Consider the following 19,803-nt stretch of genomic DNA (forward strand, 5'->3'; position numbering starts at 1 on the left):
ATCATATACGATATTTGATGGGTGTGTCAGTCTCATGATAGCGAGACAGATTTCTACGTAAGAAATGGCGCATTGCTTTGATTAAAAAGAGGATTAATTAACTTGCGTCAATCATCCAATCGTGACGTTGTACTCGTGAGTAGATTATACGAAAGGAAATTACTCACGTGTAACTGATCTGATATGAAATAAATATAAACAAGTGCTCCATCATTCGGCGAAAAGAAAAATGAATCGACTGGTCAGGGGTAGTTCAAGCTATTTTATGTCACCAAACCGATTCAACCAGACCTCTGACGACCATAAACTATTGACAATATTTTGGCTGTTGGAGGAAAAGTTATACAAAGATTTAAAATTTCTCCAGTTCGAAAGGATAAATAACTGCACAATAATCAATAAAAAGCATGCATTACTTCCAAATTCCGCTGAAAAACAGGAGTAGAAATTGCACGCATTCAATACGACGAAAAGTGCTGTTTCGTTTCGAAGCACTCCCGTAGGGGGTGACAATGATACGTCACGTAGTCAAAGCGGTCAGATACAATTACGAACCGTTCGTTTTTTTTTTGTCTTTTTGGATAACATCTTCATTTCTTCCGATGCATTCGAAAACCGTATTACGAATAGAAGTAGTGGGATTAAACAGAGTAGGACAATATCCATTGAAAAGAAACATTTCTGTAGTAATATGGTCTGCAAATATGTTACACAATAAATGAGATACGTACAACGGACTTGTTTTTTTTTTCTCTAAATGCAAAGTGTTTCAAATTTATACATTTTCTCATTCCAGCCCGTCCGATTAAGTCGCAGAATATATGAACAAGAATTCAATCCAGCAGTGCGACCCGTGGGCAAATTTTCTCCAAAAGGAACTGAACGTGAATCCGGTCTTGGAAGCTTAGATGAACGACTGAATATACCCAATGGAACGCCCTGGCCGACAAAACCTGCCCCTGCCTCACAGCAACACTTTGAACGGAAAATTCCTCTGCCGGCCGACAAAGAACGCATTAGCGCAAGTTCCCAAGAGCCTGACCGAAATGTTAATCTGGAGTTACTCAAAGAAATTGAACAGACCAAAATACTCCTCCAATTAGCGTTAGAATCGAAACTTCGGGAACACCCTAACAACGATGACCGTCTCCAGCTGGTCAAGCTGGAGAAGGAAATCAAAGAACTGCAGAACCGAATCAGTAAAAGTGCCATAGCTCCAGAGCCTGCGCCAGAACCAATCATCATTAAGGAAAAGGCAAAGCACACCGTTCAGGCTAGTCCACAATCGAATAAGTTCGGCTCGAATCTCCCCCCAGCGAAATCCGCATTTAACAGACAAATATCGACAGTCCCAACGCGAACCTGGCTGTTGAGTGAAACCTCTGACGACTACGACACAATCCCGCTCTCAACATCAAAGGTTCAGCCGGTTCAAGAAGTTTCCAGCTCGGAAGACGAAGGAGAAGATTTGCGCATTCGGAACGATGGGGATGACACCTCCCAGGACGAGGAGCCGACTCCGCCGAAGCTGCCTCCCCCAAGGGTTCCTTCTGTCGTCGACGACATGATTAACCTGCCCGTACCGCTGAGCTTGATTACAACAGAAATTGATAAAGCGCAGCAAGCTCCACCAGTTCCATCAGGGCCTCCGCCAACGAGGATTCCCCCTCCAACTCCAATAGAAGAAATCTCCACCAATAAACCAGCTCAACGAGAGTCAGACGAATCACTACCTCCTCCGAAAATCGAAGAGTTGAACAGTAGCCGCACAGTAGGAATTATGAAGAAGGTTCGTAAAGAAGGTGTTCTGTCGGACAAAACCGAAGTGAAGGGAAGCCGTGAAATTGTTATTCCAAGTCATCCGAAACGAGCTGAAGATGAGTTGCTGATAATCAAAGCCATTACGGCCAATGAGTTTTTGAACAATCTGATGGACAAGGAACGCTTGAAGGCAGTAACGGACGCTATGAGCCCGATGGCGTTCCCTCCGAACAGCTACATAATCAAGGAGGGCGATATCGGGGCCCATTTCTTCGTTTCTGCGAGTGGAACCTACGAAGTAGTGGCGGAGAATAAGGTTATAAAATCGTTCGGGCGAGGTGTTGTGTTCGGTGAGTTGGCTATTTTGTACAAAGCGAAGCGTTTTGCCAGTATTCGGGTTACAACGGAGGCCAAGGTGTGGATGTTGGAAAGGAAAGTGTTTCAGAAGATAATGATGAAGAGTGGACGGAAAGAACGAGAGGAGAATGTCAAGTTCTTAAGTACGGTATCTATACTGAAGGATCTAGAAACTGAAAAGCTTCATAAAATATCTGATCTGTTGAAAAGGGTGAGTAATATTAGGTTTGTGATTCACTTCAAGCCGTATGACTAAATGCGATTCGATCTAGGAATTTTATGCAACTGGCTCAACTATAATCCAGCAAGGTGATCCGGGTGATAAATTTTATATCATTCGAGGAGGTAGTGTTAATGTTATCAAAACGGATCGACATGGGTCTGAAAAGCTAGTGGGTACTTTGCAGCGAGGGGCGTACTTTGGTGAGCAGGCTCTACTTCATGAAGATCGACGGTTGGCCAGTATTATCGCAAATCCGCCTGGAACCGAATGCTTGACATTGAATCGAATGTAAGTCATTATGAATTAATCATAAGGGTACCAGTAAAATGTATTTTAATAATTGATACAGAGCGTTCAATGAATTTCTTGGTGGATTGGAGAAACTACGTGAAATAAAATTATCGGACGATATACCCAGAATTTCAGGAAACAAAACTACAACATCGGGTAAGCAACTAATTTATTTGTTATTTTCGTCAGTCCTCTCGTGATACTCCACAGCATTAACTAAAATTATATTTCAAGTACAAACAACAATTAGTTTTGTATAGTGATGTTCTTCTCTTTAATCCCTCCAGAGTACGACCACATCCAGTTGCATGACTTAACCTACATCGGCACATTGGGGATAGGGGGCTTCGGACGGGTCGAGCTAGTGCAGTATCAGAAGCAGAAAACGTTCGCCCTCAAGTATCTGAAGAAGATTGAAATGGTACGCCAGCAGCAGCAGGAGCATGCCTACAGCGAGAAGGACATTATGCTTAGCTGTAATAGCTCGTTTATTGTGAGGTACGTAGAAAGAATGACGATCATTGAGTGGAACATGCGATAGAATTAGCATACTACTCACTAATTATACCAGGTTAATTTATACGTGAAAGTTACTTTCTGATGAAGTGATGCGCTGTTGAAAAAATGACAATTAATTGCATATTATTCGGCAACTTGGCCTGTACGAAAAATATTTTTTTGTTAAATATATTGGCACATGTTTCGAAATGGACAAATTGATATGAAATTTGCGAAAAAGAATCCACGTGTCTTGGAGGGACTCGAACCCTCAACCTCCTACTCTCTAGATAGGCGTGATAACCCCTTCCCCTAAAGATCACTTAAAGGTCACGTTTGCGGAAAAGACATCAGAATCCGAGTACCAACCTCCACCGCGGTTAGCTCTCTTTTTTGCAAATTGAATATCTTTCGGATGCTTGATTTGTCCAATCTCCACATGTGCTTTACTGTTGTATATCCACAGTCAAGCGAGTGCACATTGTTTATTAAACGAGAGGATCGCACTCCATGCCCCCAACAACGGGCTGGGCGGACTGGTATAGAATGCGAATCAATCGCACTCTGCTGTGCCAAAGGCTTGCTTGGCTAAATCATTTGATGAGTTTTATTGCCTTACGTGTGCGGTCGCACACAAGTCCTGGTGTTAAGTGGGACGCTAAACTGCCCTGACACGACGGCCCTCCGAAGAGACAGGAGGTTTTCCCAGGCCCAATGAACCGCCTGGAAAACCAATAATTACGAACAATATAAGAGATAATGCGACTCGATATAATCGGCAAAGACCTAGGCGACGAATAAAGGATCACGATTGGAAGCTTGGAGCATGGAACTGCAAGTCGCTAGGTTTCGCAGGATGCGACAGCATCAAACCAAAGCTGTGGCACCACCAACGAGCTGGGAACCGGCTTCATAGTGCTGGGTAAGATGCGCCAACGCGTGATTGGGTGGCACCCAATCAACGCAAGGATGTGCAAGCTGAGGATTAAAAGCCGTTTCTTCAACTATAGCATCATCAACGTGCACTGCCCACACGCAAGAAGCGTTCTACGCACAGATGGATGCCCACTGCGGGACGTCAAAATCGTCATCGGTGACATGAACGCACATGTAGGAAGGGAGGAAATGTATAGACCGGTCATCGGACCGGATAGTCTGCACACCCTATCGAATGACAATGGCCAACGATGCATAAACTTCGCAGCCTCCCGCGGATTGGTAGTCCGAAGCACCTCACATGGAGATCAAATCGACCACGTTCTAATCGACGGTAAATTCTTTTCCGACATCACAAACGTCCGCACTTACCGAAGTGCGAATATTGAATCCGACCACTACCTCGTTGCAGTATGCCTGCGCTCAAAACTCTCGACGGTGTACAACACGCGTCGAAGTCGGACGCCGCGGCTTAATATTGGGCGGCTACAAGACGGTAGACTAGCCCAAGAATACGCGCAGCAGCTGGAAGTGGCACTCCCAACGGAAGAGCAGCTAGGTGCAGCGTCTCTTGAAGATGCCTGAAAGATATTCGATCCACCATTGGTGGCACCGCTACCGCTGAACTTGGCACGGTGCCCCCGGATCAGAGAAACGACTGGTATGACGGCGAATGTGAGCAGTTAGTAGAAGAGAAGAATGCAGCATGGGCGAGATTGCTGCAACACTGCACGAGGGCGAACGAGGCACGATATAAACAGGCGCGGAACAGACAAAACTCGATTTTCCGGAGGAAAAAGCGTCATCAGGAAGATCGAGACCGTGAAGAGACGGAGCAACTGTACCGCGCTAATTGTAACACACTAATAAAGTTTAAAAAAAAATGTACCGCGCTAATACCACACGAAAGTTCTATGAGAAGTTGAACCGTTCACGTAAGGGCCACGTGCCACAGCCTGATATGCGTAAGGACATAAACGGGAACCTTCTTACGAACGAGCGTGAGGTGATCCAAAGGTGGCGGCAGCACTACGAAGAGCACCTGAATGGCGATGTGAAGGACGAAGATGGCGGTATGGTGATGAACCTGGCAGAACGCGCGCAGGACATAATTCTACCGGCTCCGGATCTCCAGGAAATCCAGGAGCAGATTGGCCGGCTGAAGAACAACAAAGCTCCTGGGGTTGACCAAATACCAGGAGAGCTATTTAAACATGGTGGTGAGGCACTGGCTACAGCGCTGCACTGGGTCATTATCAAGATTTGGGAGGTGGAAGTTTTGTCGCAGGAGTGGATGGAAGGTGTCGTGTGTCCCATCTACAAAAAGGGCGATAAGCTGGATCGTAGCAACTACCGTGCAATCACATTGTTGAACGCCGCCTACAAGGTTCTCTCCCAAATTTTATGGCGTCGACTAGCACCAATTGCAAGGGAGTTCGTGGGGCGGTACCAGGCGGGTTTTATGGGCGATCGCTCCACCACGGACCAGGTGTTCGCCATTCGCCAAGTACTGCAGAAATGCCGCGAATACAACGTGCCCGCACATAATCTATTCATCGGCTTCATATGATACAATCGATCGGGACCAGCTATGGCAGCTAATGCACGAACACGGATTTCCGGATAAACTGACACGGTTGATCAAAGCGACGATGGATCGGGTGATGTGCGTAGTTCGAGTTTCAGGGGCATTCTCGAGTCCCTTCGAAACCCGCAGAGGATTACGGCAAGGTGATGTTCTTTCGTGTCTGCTATTCAACATCGCTTTGGAAGGGGTAATACTAAGAGCAGGGATTACCACGAGTGGTGCAATTTTCAATAAGTCCGTCCAGCTATCTGGCTACGCCGACGGCGACGACATAGATATTATGGCACGTAACTTTGAGAAGATGGAGGAAGCCTACATCAGACTGAAAAGGGAAGCCAAGTGGATCTGACTAGTCATCAACACGTCGAAGACGAAGTACATGATAGGAAGAGGTTCAAGATAAGACAATGTGAGCCACCACCGCGAGTTTGCATCGGTGGTGACGAAATTGAGGTGGTAGAAGTATTTGTGTACTTGGGCTCACTGGTGACTGCCGAAAATGATACCAGCAGAGAAATTCGGAGACGCTTAGTGGCTGGAAATCGTACATACTTGGGACTCCGCAAGACGCTCCGATCGAACAGAGTTCGGCGCCGTACCAAACTGACAATCTACAAAACGCTCATTAGTCCGGTAGTCCTCTACGGACACGAGACCTGGACGATGCTCGTGGAGGACCAACGCGCACTTGCTGCGTACCATCTATGGTGGGATGCAGATGGCGCACGGTACGTGGAGGAGGCGAATGAATCACGAGTTGCATCCACGAGTTGCATCAGCTGTTGGGAGAACCATCCATCGTTCACACCGCGAAAATCTGACGACTGCGGTGGGCCGGGCACGTAGCCAGAATGTCGGACAGTAACCCGGTGAAAATGGTTCTCGACAACGATCCGACGGGCACAGGAAGGCGAGGTGCGCAGCGGGCAAGGTGGATCGATCAGCGAGGCTAACCCAGATTAATAACGTAGCGAACGAGAACCTTTGCACGTTGGACCTGTGCTTTGTTTCCATACAACATAAAGCACCCTTGATTTCGGTGGCACCTTGTCCTCTTGTAAAACATGTTCCTCATCACCCCCCGTTGATAGCCATTTTCGAAAACCTTCAAATACCTGTTAGCAATGCTCATCCCTCTTCTGTTTTCTATAACTTTTCGAAAGCCGACCACTGCAGTATCGCGAACGTGCTTACCAGCATTGACTGGTTAACCTTTCTGGACCCCAACAACGTTTAAAGCTTCGCTCTAACTTTCTCGCACATCTTGGCGTATGTAATTGATCGACACGTGCCAAAGAGATCGCAGAAAAGATTGGACCCTCCATGGTTCTCGACCGAATTACGAAAACTGAAGTCCACTAAGCGAGCAGCTTTTAGAATTTTCTCAAAACATTGAACGCTACTTCTGAGAAACCATTATGTAAGGCTTAATCATGAGTACCAACGAGTATGTCAGCAAAGCTTTGCATGTTACCAACAAGATCTTGTGCTCAAATTCAAATCTAAACCAAAATCCTTCTGGAACTACGTCAACGAACAGCGCAAGTAATCCGGGCTTCCATGGACAATGAATTTGAATGATGAAATCACCGTAACTACTCAGGAAGTTTGCCGCCTATTTGCCGAAAAATTCGCGAGCGTTTTCAGTGACGAAAGGATGAGAGACAGCCAAGTCTCTATCGCAGCAGGGAACGTTCCCCTATAAACAACCAGTTTTTGGGTGCATTCAACAACGATTATGACATGATCCTGAGAGCCGCAAATCGTCAAATAATCCCGGACCCGACGGCGTACCGGCCGTCTTCATCAAAAGGCATATCGAGAGTTTGCTCGTTCCACTTCTTTTCTTGTTCAGATCTTCGATCATCAATGGTATTTTCCCCTCCTGCTGGAAGTTTGCACTAATGTTCCCAGTCCACAAAAAGGGAGACAAACGCGATGAGAACAACTATCGAGGGATTACGTCATTGTGTGCCATTTGGAAGCTGTTCGAACTCGTCATTATGGAACCACTGCTTTCACACTGTAAGCCACTTCTTAGTGATGATCAGCACGGATTTACTGTCGGTCGCTCAACTTCCACCAATTTACTGTGCCTCACGTCCTACGTCACTAACAGTCTAACAGAACTGGCTCAAACGGATGTTATTTATACTGACCTCTCTGCAACTTTAGATAAGATCAATCACTCATTAGCCATTGCAAAACTGGACCGATTCGGAGTCAGCGGCAGTCTGCTAAACTGGTTTCATTCATATCTTTCTGACCGCTATCTGACCGTAGCTATTGGGGAATGCACCTCCAAAAGTTTTCATGCACCATCCGGTATACCACAAGGGAGTCATCTAGGACCACTGATCTTCCTGATCTTTTTTAACGCTGTACACCTCGTTATCAAATGTTTTCGGTTGTCTTACGCAGATGAATTTAAAATCTTTTTGGAGATACCTAGGATAGGATGTGACAATTGAATTGCGACTGCCTTGTTGTTTCCTCAGTCGGTTGCTTCGACGAGGTGGTGGCCAGTGCTTCCGAATATTTTTTATGCAAAATCCACCAAACAATATATGTAACAAATTCATGTTTTCTCGTTCATTTCTTTCATTATTCGTAATACAAGATGCTATGTACTATCAGAAAAAGTTTTCACATGGAATTAGATGAGTTTTATAGTGAAATGGTTAAAAAGTTGATAAATAATGCTTCAAATCAAGTGTTTTGAATAAGCATAACACTTGAGCATCATGCATACATCATTTGTAGTCTAGCATAAATTAATTTTACTCAAAAAAATCAAAAATCAAACTTTTGAATTTTTCCATAAATTTCAATTTATTTACCCAGCAACACGGCCAGGGTAACAACAAGCTGCCCTTTTGAAAATGTGATACCGCCGATCGAAGTAATCGATTGTCATTTTCACCCAATCAGCAACCGGTACGGTTTTGACAGAAAATCGGTACGATTTTTACTGACTAATTGGCACATCCTATCCTAGGGAGATACATAGTATCGCCGATTGTCAGCTCTTACAACGTCAACTAGATCGCTTCGTGGATTGGTGCTCTCTAAACCGAATGGTGGTGAACCCGGCCAAGTGTTCTGTCACAACGTTTTCACAAAAAAAACACCCCATCGCACATGATTGATGCAATGTTCAAAGCAAATACCAAAACTGAAGCAGCTCAGCTTGGTATCAAATTTACTCAAGAATTATTATTGGACTTCGTTTTAATGGATCTAAATAATTCTTTAAAAATTTTAAATTGGAATGCCCGCTCTTTAAAGGGTAAGGAAGATGAATTATTCAACTTCCTGTCAGTTCATAACGTGCACATTGCTATTATAACTGAAACATATTTAAAACCTGGTCTTTTTATCAAAAGAGATCCAAATTATTTTATTTACCGAAATGATCGTCTTGACAGCGCCTGTGGTGGGGTCGCCATTGTCATTAATAGACGTATCAAACATAAATTATATTCTTCGTTTGAAACCAAAGTTTTCGAAACCTTGGGAGTTTCTGTAGAAACAAATTTTGGACAATTCTCTTTTATTGCAGCCTACTTGCCTTTTCAATGCAATGGGCAGCAAAAGAATTTGTTGAAAGCTGATCTTCAAATTCTGACTCGCAACAAATCCAAATTCTTCGTAATTGGTGACTTCAATGCCAAACACCGTTCATGGAATAATGCTCAAAGCAATTCCAACGGCAAAATTTTATTTGAAGATTGTTCTGCGGGATATTATACTATTCAATATCCAAATGGCCCAAGTTGTTTTTCATCCACTCGAAATCCTTCGACAATTGATTTGGTTTTAACGGATTCAAGTCAGCTGTGTGGCCAATTGGTAACTCATGCTGACTTTGACTCTGATCACCTTCCTGTGACATTTGAAATCTCACAAGAAGCCATTTATAATCCAATCAGCTCTACTTTTAATTATCACAGAGCTGATTGGGATTTATATAAAACGTATATCGATAGGAATTTTGATGTTGATATTCCTCTCGATACCAAAAGTGATATTGATAATGCTCTCGTATCTTTGACAAATTTAATGGTTGAAGCCAGAGGCATTGCAATTCCTAAATGTGAAATTAAATTCAACTCCATTATTATTGACGACGATCTTCAGCTACTGATCCGTCTTAAAAATGTGAGGCGAAGGCAATACCAAAGAACTCGCGACCCCGCGTTGAAAGTTATTTGGCGTGATTTGCAAAATGAAATTAAAAAACGTTTCTCTATTCTGAGAAATACCAACTTTGAGAATAATGTCTCGAAGTTGGATCCCAGTTCGAAACCCTTTTGGAAATTAACGAAAATTCTTAAAAAAAACCTCAAAAGCCAATTCCAGCGCTTAACGAGGGAAATAAAATTTTATTAACAAAAGGCTCAAAAACTTGCTCAGCAGTTCGAGAGTGCCCACAATTTTAGTCTAGGTCTCACTAGTCCAATTGAGGATCAGGTTACACGGAGCTTCGAAGACATTCTCAATCAAGAGAATGTTTTCGACCCTTCGTTGGGAACTAATTTGGATGAAGTGAGATCTTTTACTAGAAAATTAAAAAATATGAAAGCCCCGGGTGATGATGGTATTTTCTACATACTTATCAAAAAACTTCCTGAGAGCTCTTTATCCTTTTTGGTTAATTTATTTAACAAATGTTTTCAATTGGCATACTTTCCAGATAAATGGAAAAATGCCAAAGTTGTTCCAATTTTCAAGCCGGACCAAATTCCAGCTGAATCTTCTAGTTACCGCCCGATTAGTTTGCTTTCTTCAATAAGTAAACTGTTTGAAAAGATTATTTTAAATAGAATGATGGTTCATATTAATGACAATTCTATTTTTGCTGATGAGCAATTTGGTTTTCGCCATGGGCATTCAACCACTCATCAGTTATTAAGAGTTACGAACTTAATTCGGTTCAACAAATCTGAAGGATATTCGACTGGAGTTGCTCTTCTTGATATAGAGAAAGCATTTGACAGTGTTTGGCATGAAGGTTTGATTGTAAAATTGATGAATTTTAATTTTCCTCTGTACATTATTAAACTGATCCAAAATTATTTATCAGATCGCTCACTGCAGGTCAACTATCAGAATTCCAAATCTGATAGATTACCTGTAAGGGCTGGTGTCCCCCAAGGCAGCATACTGGGGCCCATATTGTATAACATTTTTACTTCTGACTTACCTGATTTACCACCAGGGTGTCAAAAATCTTTGTTTGCAGATGACACAGGTCTCTCAGCCAAAGGGCGTAGCCTTCGTGTCATTTGTAGTCAGGACCGGATTTAGCCGGAAGGGGGCCCCGGGGCCGACGGTATGTGGGGGCCCCAAAATGTACAAAAAAGGTTGGTTTTGGTACATAAGATTTGTGGGGGCCCGGGGCCACGGCCCCCCGGCCCCCCCATAAATCCGGCCCTGTTTGTAGTAGATTGCAAAAAAGTTTGGATATTTTCTCCACTTACTTGCAAAAATGGAAAATTTCCCCGAATGCTTCCAAAACTCAGCTTATAATTTTCCCACATAAGCCGAGAGCTTCTTATTTGAAACCTTCTAACAGACATATTGTCACTATGAATGGGGTTCCAATTAATTGGTCTAGCGAAGCTAAATATTTAGGACTTCTGCTAGATCAAAAATTAACTTTTAAAAATCACATTGAAGGCCTTCAAGCCAAATGTAACAAATATATTAAGTGTCTATATCCACTTATAAACAGAAAATCAAAACTTTGTCTTAAGAACAAACTTTTGATTTACAAACAAATTCTTAGACCTACCATGTTGTATGCCGTGCCAATATGGACTAGTTGCTGCAATACCAGAAAGAAGGCAACTATTGCAACGATTAACTCCTTGTACCCTTAGTATAAAATAGGTTAAGATTAGTTTAAGTTGAAAACATTGTGATTCCTACATGGTTCAATTCAACCAGAGGAAAAATTCTAACTGCCAGAGGCAATTAAAATGTATTAATAATAACTAAAAATATAACATAGCAAATAAGGATGATAGTGTTAAGAAAACACGGAACACCTAGTCTAAGAGATGAATGCATGTATTAGATAATTAGCAAATAAAATTAGTTAAAAAAAAAAAAATAAATAGAATTTCTAATATTGAGACATTGCAACAAATGTCTTACAAAATAATTTCCAATTTTAGACAAAAATCGTTGCAATCTTCTATTGCAACGATTAGCTCCTTGTACCCTTAGTATAAATTAGGTTAGGTTTAGTTTAAGTTAAAACCATTGTAATTCCTACATGGTTCAATTAAACCAGAGGAAAAATCCTAACTGCCAGAGGCAATTGAAATGTATTAACAATAACTAAAAAGTAACATAGCAAATAAGGATGATAGTGTTAAGAAAACACGGAACACCTAGTCTAAGAGATGAATGCATGTAGTAGATAATCAGCAAATAAAATTAGTAAAAAAAAAAAAAAGAAAAAAAAGGATAAAGAATAAAGATAAAGGTCCGTGAAGGTTCTAGGTTTTGCAAAAGTCTCTGATGGTACTTGAAAATAAGTGAAGAACCGGGAAGTTCTTAATAGTTCCGATAGTATATTCTTATTCTTTTATGGTTCTACATTCACACTAAAGCATGGTCGCCTTTCAAATCTTCCATATTTTCCTGTATTCTGTGACACAAGTACAATGAATGCACTTTGTCCATGGAAGTCGAGAATGTTTCTAACCCGAAAACATCCTAGACCGGACCAAGAATCGAACTCGCTATCTCCGGATGGGCTATCCTACGCGCCTACGCCTTTGCTCGCAAGGCGTAAAAAATGTTTGGAATTATCAAATTAGTATTGTTATAAAAAAAATGTTATTATTCAGTTATCAGTAATGATAACTGAATAGCAAAATGATACTAAAGATAATGTATCGTCTTATAAATTTGACATCATCACAGTTATCTGCCTCTGCTCGGGCAATGCGGTCCATTTTGGTAAACGGTATTTCGGGTGTGGCGTGTAACATAATCAAGGCACTAATTCCTTGACCGGAACATGCAAATAACCTGCGTTTGATAAACAGCATGATCAAAGGAGCATTAGTTGATTTTCTAACCTACCGCACAAAGCAGAATGATATGTTCTGGATCTAACTGGATCGGACGGATCAGACCAAACAAGAATTCGATCAAACGCGCCTATTTATACGTGTTCAAACCACGCAGTCTGACAGGAAAAGAGGGAGAATCATGGCTTGCTGATCACTGACCTACACTGCCTTTGATCGCATATTTGTAACAATCGACAGTATGGCCTGGAAAAAATGGAACGTTTAAGTTTGTGAATAGTATTATCAGTATGGAAATCTAATTATTTTTCTAAAAATCGCCAAAAATTGCACAAAATATTTTTTTAGTTGAATTTTTACACCGTCATTTACATTACTCGTAATTTGATGGCAAATTAATTTTGAATTTTTTTGTTCGAGAAACACAGTAAAAAAATCTATTGTTGTTGTTATGTGGTCACTTTGCTCAATGTTACGAAACAACTTGGTAGTTTTTTCGGGTTTCCTAGAACAAACATTCCGATTTCACTTAGTCAAATATGCGGTCATGGGCAGTACAACTGTTGTTGAATCATGTATTACGGATTCATCTGTAAACAAGATGAAGCCAAATCGTAATCCTTTAGACACACGCTGATGGTAACATACCCAGGGCCGAAATAACGTTTGTGACTTGTTGGAGACACGACGCATTAAGATTTTTTTTTAAGTATACAAAATGCATAGTTTTCCAAGATTTCTAATTTGGAACCATACAGCCTAGAATTGTAATAGCGAGAAACACAAATTGTGTAACGCTAATGTAGGCAATTTTTTTACCCTCTCCCTCTTTGGTATGAATCGTAACGCTCGGCTTGACTGCCTCCCTCCCATTTCAACGTTACATAATTGAACAGTCGCAAGCTGATGTTGGACACTAAGGTGGCGGCTCATGTAAACTTTTCAAAGCATTAGAAAAGAGATCCGGGCCTGATGCATCTAAACATCTCTCGATACGGAAATGAGTGAAAAGCTGCTAGCTGCCACCCGCCCGTAAGGTCAGATCAAATGTTTATAAATGCGGAAAATGTTTATGAGATCCAGCAAGAGGTGGAAACAGGGCTACAAAATAGGATGGATGAAGCATTCTCAAAATTTCGCGACACATGTTTCTGTCACGGTACAGAATATCGTAAATTCATTACTCCCGTAAGATCACCAATTTCGTGAAAATCAAAACTGTTTGGTCAGATTCCAAAGGATCTACTTTGCACAGAATTCCATACATTCATTGTAGTTGCTTTGAGTCTCAAGCAATATCAGAAAGACGCCATCGGACATGAAAAAGTAGACTGAAATAAAATGAATATAAATAAGGTAATGGGCACAATTTTTTCCCAATAAGTGTGAGAAATTTATTTAATGTATCCTTTAAAAACATTAAAAAATTAACTATTAAAATTAACTCTCCACCAATTCATAGAACTACAGGTTTTGGGATGAATACCGAATAGTCATAAAATAAGACTATCACTAAAAACATCACTCTATTGCTACTTGAAGAAGTGTGTTTATTGAGTACTATTTCTCTATGATTAAATGTGTTGCGGGATTTGATTATACACTATTTGTAATAAAATGTTACAGTCATTATTTAATTCATAAGCTTTAAATTAAAAGGTTTTCTAATAAAATTAAAAAAAAAGGAAATGAAATGTTCAACATTATATTCGCTATTACCAAATATGTTACAGTTAAACTTTAATATGAATTTTAATATGAAAGCATTTTGCTTCTGAGTGAAGAACTGGATATTCTGTCAAAATTACCACTAAAAATAAGCTAAAAATAAACTTGCTTGCCAGCCACGGGCGAAAAATCTTAGAAAAAAGGAAAAAAAAAATCAAAAAAAATTTAAAGACACTGTTTTTGTTTAGCTTTAGAAGGTTAAACAAATAATCAATTAAGTGGGCTAGGAGGGTTTACTGCTTCACTACAGTTCCACAGAAAACATGTTCAATAATCCAATGCATTTAAAATATATTTGTTTCAGCCCAATGTTACACTATTTTGTCTTTTTCTGTTCATCGAAAAGCTATTCAATTGTATCAACAATAAATAATTATAAATAATCGTGTTTTTCTACTATGTGCATAGGAGCATCTAAGAAGAAAACCATTTTTGTTGTTTATTTCTGTCAAACGGCATTTTCAAAATTCATAGGAAAATTAACGCATGATAGAAGCTTCTAATTATTACGATTTCCATACAATTCACTAAGTTGATTTAATACAGTTTACTCAGTTGCATTCTTGCTGTCATTCATTCTCTCTCCGTTTTTCATTAGTGATACAAGTCAAACATTTGAGCAGGTTATGCTAAAACTCATATGGATATTTATGAGTGAATTAAATTGCACGCTTTACGCTCCAGCTATCTCCGAAAAACTGAATTCCATATAAGCTCAGAAAAATAATCCAGCAACGTTTAATTTACCATTCGATAGATTGTATAAAACGTACCGAGATAAAAAGTATCTCTACTTCCTGATGGAAGCTTGCCTGGGAGGCGACGTGTGGACCATACTGCAGAAGAGCAAACATTTCGACGAGCGGACGGCACGCTTCATGGCCGGTTGCGTGGTGGAGGCGTTCGAGTATCTGCACAGCCGGAACATGATCTACCGGGATCTGAAGCCGGAAAATTTAATGCTGGACGAGCGAGGATACATCAAGCTGGTAAAATTAATGCACTTTGTTGTTTGATCTTTTTATTCCATGACGAATGATGTCCGTTTCAGGTGGATTTCGGTTTCGCCAAGCGCATCGGGGCGAATCAGAAAACTTGGACTTTTGCGGGCACGCCGGAGTACGTTTCACCGGAAATTATTCTCAACAAAGGCCACGACAGAGCGGTGGATTACTGGGCCCTGGGCGTTTTCATCCATGAACTGCTGGTCGGTAAACCTCCGTTTCGTGGGAAAAATCACATGAAGACCTACAACGCCATTTTGCGAGGCATCGATATTATTGAATTACCGTCGAGAATTCCGAAAAAGGCCCAGGTGCTCATTAAGCGACTCTGCCGGCAGCTACCGGCCGAGCGGCTCGGTTACGGCAAAAACGGAATCGCCGATATTAAAAACCATCCGTGAGTAATTCCTGGCGTTTGTTTAAACAAACGGATCAATCACGTGGGAATTATCCGTGTGAAAATTAAATAACTTGGTTCTTTCGTTATTTTCCTTCCCGCAGGTGGTTCTCGGGCTTCGAATGGCAGCGATTAAAAGAGCGTACCATGCCGGCTCCACTGGTGCGTCAAATCCAATCCAACACCGACATGTCCAACTTTGACGAGTATCCGAAGGATCAGGATGAACCACCAGATGAAACATCCGGGTGGGATATTAATTTTTAACTTCCACCTCGGTGAATGCCAACTAATTAAAATTGATAAATATAAGCCGGGTTACATGCGTAATTATTTCGTTTATTAACTGTATCTGAAATTCCAACAGAGAAAAAGACAAAAAAAAACAACTCTGATTCATCTTGACTTCCAGATGATTCGATAAGCTACTGCACTTTAGTATTTGGTTTTGAGAATATGAGCTCAGATACCCAAATCGACAGATAGACTCATTCTTCTTCTTCTTCTTCTTCTTCTTATTGGCATTACATCCCCACACTGGGATAGAGCCGCCTCGCAGCTTAGTGTTCATTAAGCACTTCCACAGTTATTAACTGCGAGGTTTCTAAGCCAGGTTACCATTTTTGCATTCGTATATCATGAGGCTAACAACGAGGATACTTTTATGCCCAGGGAAGTCGAGACAATTTCCAATCCGAAAATTACCTAGACCGGCACCGGGAATCGAACCCAGCCACCCTCAGCATGGTCTTGCTTTGTAGCCGCGCGTCTTACCGCACGGCTAAGGAGGGCCCCTATAGACTCATATTTTTTGTTTTATCCCTGGTATAGAATATTCTCAACTTGGCGTTGATTATATTAGAAATTATTACGTAAGGCATATTCTGGGTATTTCATCTCCCCTCCCTCATGTGAAATTTGTTCATGCAAATTATTTTTCATTTATATGAAGAGTTAACCTTTACGTAATTAGTGTACGGCCCCATATTGTATTAGAGATGAGCGTTTTGGTCTCGAGCTGTTCGAAAAATTCTATTCCTTTATTGAGCCATGGATCTTTGCTAAAAACCTCAGCTCTGCAGATCATCTGAAATTGATGACATAATCATTGTCATAACCCTTTCGGGACGGATGAGTCATATATGCCCAGCATTTTAGATTGGCTATTTAAAATCACAGAAGAGAGCAAGGTTCCACTTTCTTCAGCAAAGTTGTTCATAAGGATATTGACTTTACGGGAAAAAATATCGGATGTCAAGTGTGTCTAAATCCTGAATACCCACATATTCGAAACCTTGGGAAGATTTCGCCTCTGAAAGCATGCAAATGAATATGAAATGTTTGAATGCTATACTTTATTGTTTGATAATTTTGAACAAACGCTAAATCAAGTTTAGTCATCCTGAACGTCAAGCCAGTGATCAATTTGCAGGAAAACGAGTTGATAAAGGTTCTCCAAAACGTTCTCGAGCTCAGCCCACGGTATCTATCAGATCAACCAAGGCTTTTACCATGTCCTAATCATCGGTAAATACCCAAAACTGTTTAATAAGAATATGTCCATTATTTAAAACCCAATTTCCTTGAAAACGAATCGGTCAAGGTACTCCAAAACGTTCTATAGTTCAACCTACGATATATACCAGATCATCCAAGACTTTTGCAATGTACCATCGTTGGTATATACCCAGTCCGGTCCAAAAAGAATATGTCTATCATGAAAAACCCAATTTCCTTGAATACGGGTTGCTCAAGTTACTCCAAAACGTTCTCGAGTTCAACCCACGATATCTACCGGATCAACCAAGGCTTCTTGCAAAGTCCTAATCGGTATATACCCATTCCTGTTCAATAAGAATATGTGCATCATTTAAACCTGTTTTTTCTTGAATACGAGTTGCTCAAAGTTGTCCAAAACGTTCTCGAGTTCAGTCCAAATTATATACCAAATCAACCAAGGCTTTAGCAATATCATCATCATTGGTATATACCCAATCCGGTTCAATAAGCATATGTGCATCATGTAAACCATATTTTTCATCAATAAGAGACGTTCAAGGTACTCCAAAACGTTCTCGAGTTCAATCCACGTGTCTACGAGATCAATCAAGGGTTTTGCATCGTCGGTTTATACCCAATCCGGTTTAATAAGGATATGTGCATCGACTTTTTGGGGCGCAGAAGTTTCTTGGAAAATTGTTCATGAGCTTCCACGAGTTGACATCGAGTCTTAGAACATCAACTCCACAGTAGCTTTTGAAAGTAAGAAGCAAAATCCTATCGATTCAATGAACCTGCTGGGATGTTTAGTGCTTAACGGATATATTTTTCATGACTTGGTTGATCACATGTTCTGATCTCCAGGACGTTTTGGAGAACCAGAAAGGCCTGCAGTAGCTTGTAAAAGTAATGAGGACAATCCTATCGGCTCAATGGACCTGCTGAGATGTTTATCGATGCGAAGATACATCTTTCAGCACTTGGTTGAGTGAGTAGATCATATGTTCTGAAATCCAGGACATTGTGGAGATCCAAAAAGGTCTGTAGTAGATGGCCCCCGACTCAGCGACACCCTTATAAGTACCACGGAGTTGGATATTGGGGAAAGTATTCGTTGGGTAAGGATTTGCCTGTAACTGACAATGCACTATGGTCCAGGATACAGACTTACGCGGAAAGATGCATTTAACGTCAAAACCATATTTTTTAGAAAAAAAAACTGTTGTTCTACAAAATTTTTTGAAATAGTAAGGCCATCATTTTGGTGCTACCAAAAAATAGGGTGGCCCATCATATAAAAAAAAACAAAAAATATTTTTTTTATTTCTCGGAATACTGACATGTTTTCTACAAAGTTGTAACGCAGCTTATTCCAATAAATTTTGCTCAAAGAGAGCTTTTTCTGTAGCTCTTAAGTTGGCTGAAATAGAGCAATTTTACCTAATTGGATTAGGGCGTACCTAAAAAAAACAGTGATCAACTTTTTTGTTTAAGATTTCTCGAAAAGTCGTCTCTGGGTGACTTTTAGAGCTCAAGAAATGCAACTTTTGATGGGTGGATATATATATATATATATATATATATATATATATATATATATATATATATATATATATATATATGTGATATGAGCATATATGCTCAATATCTTCTTCCGATCAAAAGTTATAATCGTTTTTCTGTCAAAATTACATTTTTTTCAAAAGTTGATATCTGCGGCAGACCAAAAAAATATGCTTACACGACATTTGAAAAGCAATTCATATTCTTTATTATGTAAAAAATTGGGGATATGTTAATTTTTTATCTCAAGTTTTACCAATTCTACTAAACTCATGTATTTTCAAGTAAATTGATCTAACTCGACAATGGAAGAAGATACAGACGATATTCTTATAGCAAAACACACCCAAAAAGTCTTCAGGAGGTGACATTAGCATTAGCATAAGCATTTAGCAGTTCGCACAAATTCGTAGGTGGTACAAGCCAAGATTATTGTATGAGAGTAGCATCACTTTCATCCGTTACCACAGATATTGATTTGGGACTAATCACTTACTCTTAGATGGAAGCAATGTACTCTCCAATAGTCGAGATCTGTCCTGGCCACGTCCTTGCGAATGCTGAGGAAAGGGAAGGATGGTTTGTTGGACACCTACTTAAGAAAGATGCAGAGAACTCTACGACCTCTCATAGGTGCCACGGGAGGTTTTGGGATTGTGTGGAAGGTTATAACAGTAGGAATCGTTTTGGTATAACGTGAAACATAGAAAGAACTAAGATAGAAATACAAAGTAGGAAAGGGTCGAGCCTGGAATTGATCCCACGACCTCCTGCTTATAAGGCAGAAGCGGTAGCCACTAGACCACCGAGCTCTTCCCCAAAAAGTCTTCAGGAGGTGACATTTGTGAAAAATGAAAAATAAAAAATCTACAGTTTTAACACTTTTTACAAGTTTTATCATTGTTACC

At 40.6% G+C, this 19,803-nt stretch overlaps 1 protein-coding gene across 1 annotated transcript in view; it reads left to right on the top strand.

Annotated features, from left to right (window-relative positions):
• The window catches only part of LOC134212572 (cGMP-dependent protein kinase 1), a 33,626-nt gene extending 17,473 nt beyond the window's left edge, over positions 1-16,153 (top strand). The window contains exons 2-8 of the mRNA XM_062690558.1: positions 797-2,329; positions 2,391-2,629; positions 2,691-2,788; positions 2,920-3,130; positions 15,189-15,420; positions 15,483-15,832; positions 15,937-16,153. Of these exons, the coding sequence (XP_062546542.1) occupies positions 797-2,329; positions 2,391-2,629; positions 2,691-2,788; positions 2,920-3,130; positions 15,189-15,420; positions 15,483-15,832; positions 15,937-16,099 (2,826 nt within the window). The 3' untranslated portion in view covers positions 16,100-16,153. The remainder of the gene's footprint in view (positions 1-796; positions 2,330-2,390; positions 2,630-2,690; positions 2,789-2,919; positions 3,131-15,188; positions 15,421-15,482; positions 15,833-15,936) is intronic.
• The last annotated feature ends 3,650 nt before the right edge of the window (positions 16,154-19,803 follow it).

This window comes from Armigeres subalbatus, chromosome 2, assembly GCF_024139115.2.
Source record: "Armigeres subalbatus isolate Guangzhou_Male chromosome 2, GZ_Asu_2, whole genome shotgun sequence".
In the NCBI taxonomy this organism is placed as follows: domain Eukaryota; kingdom Metazoa; phylum Arthropoda; class Insecta; order Diptera; family Culicidae; genus Armigeres; species Armigeres subalbatus.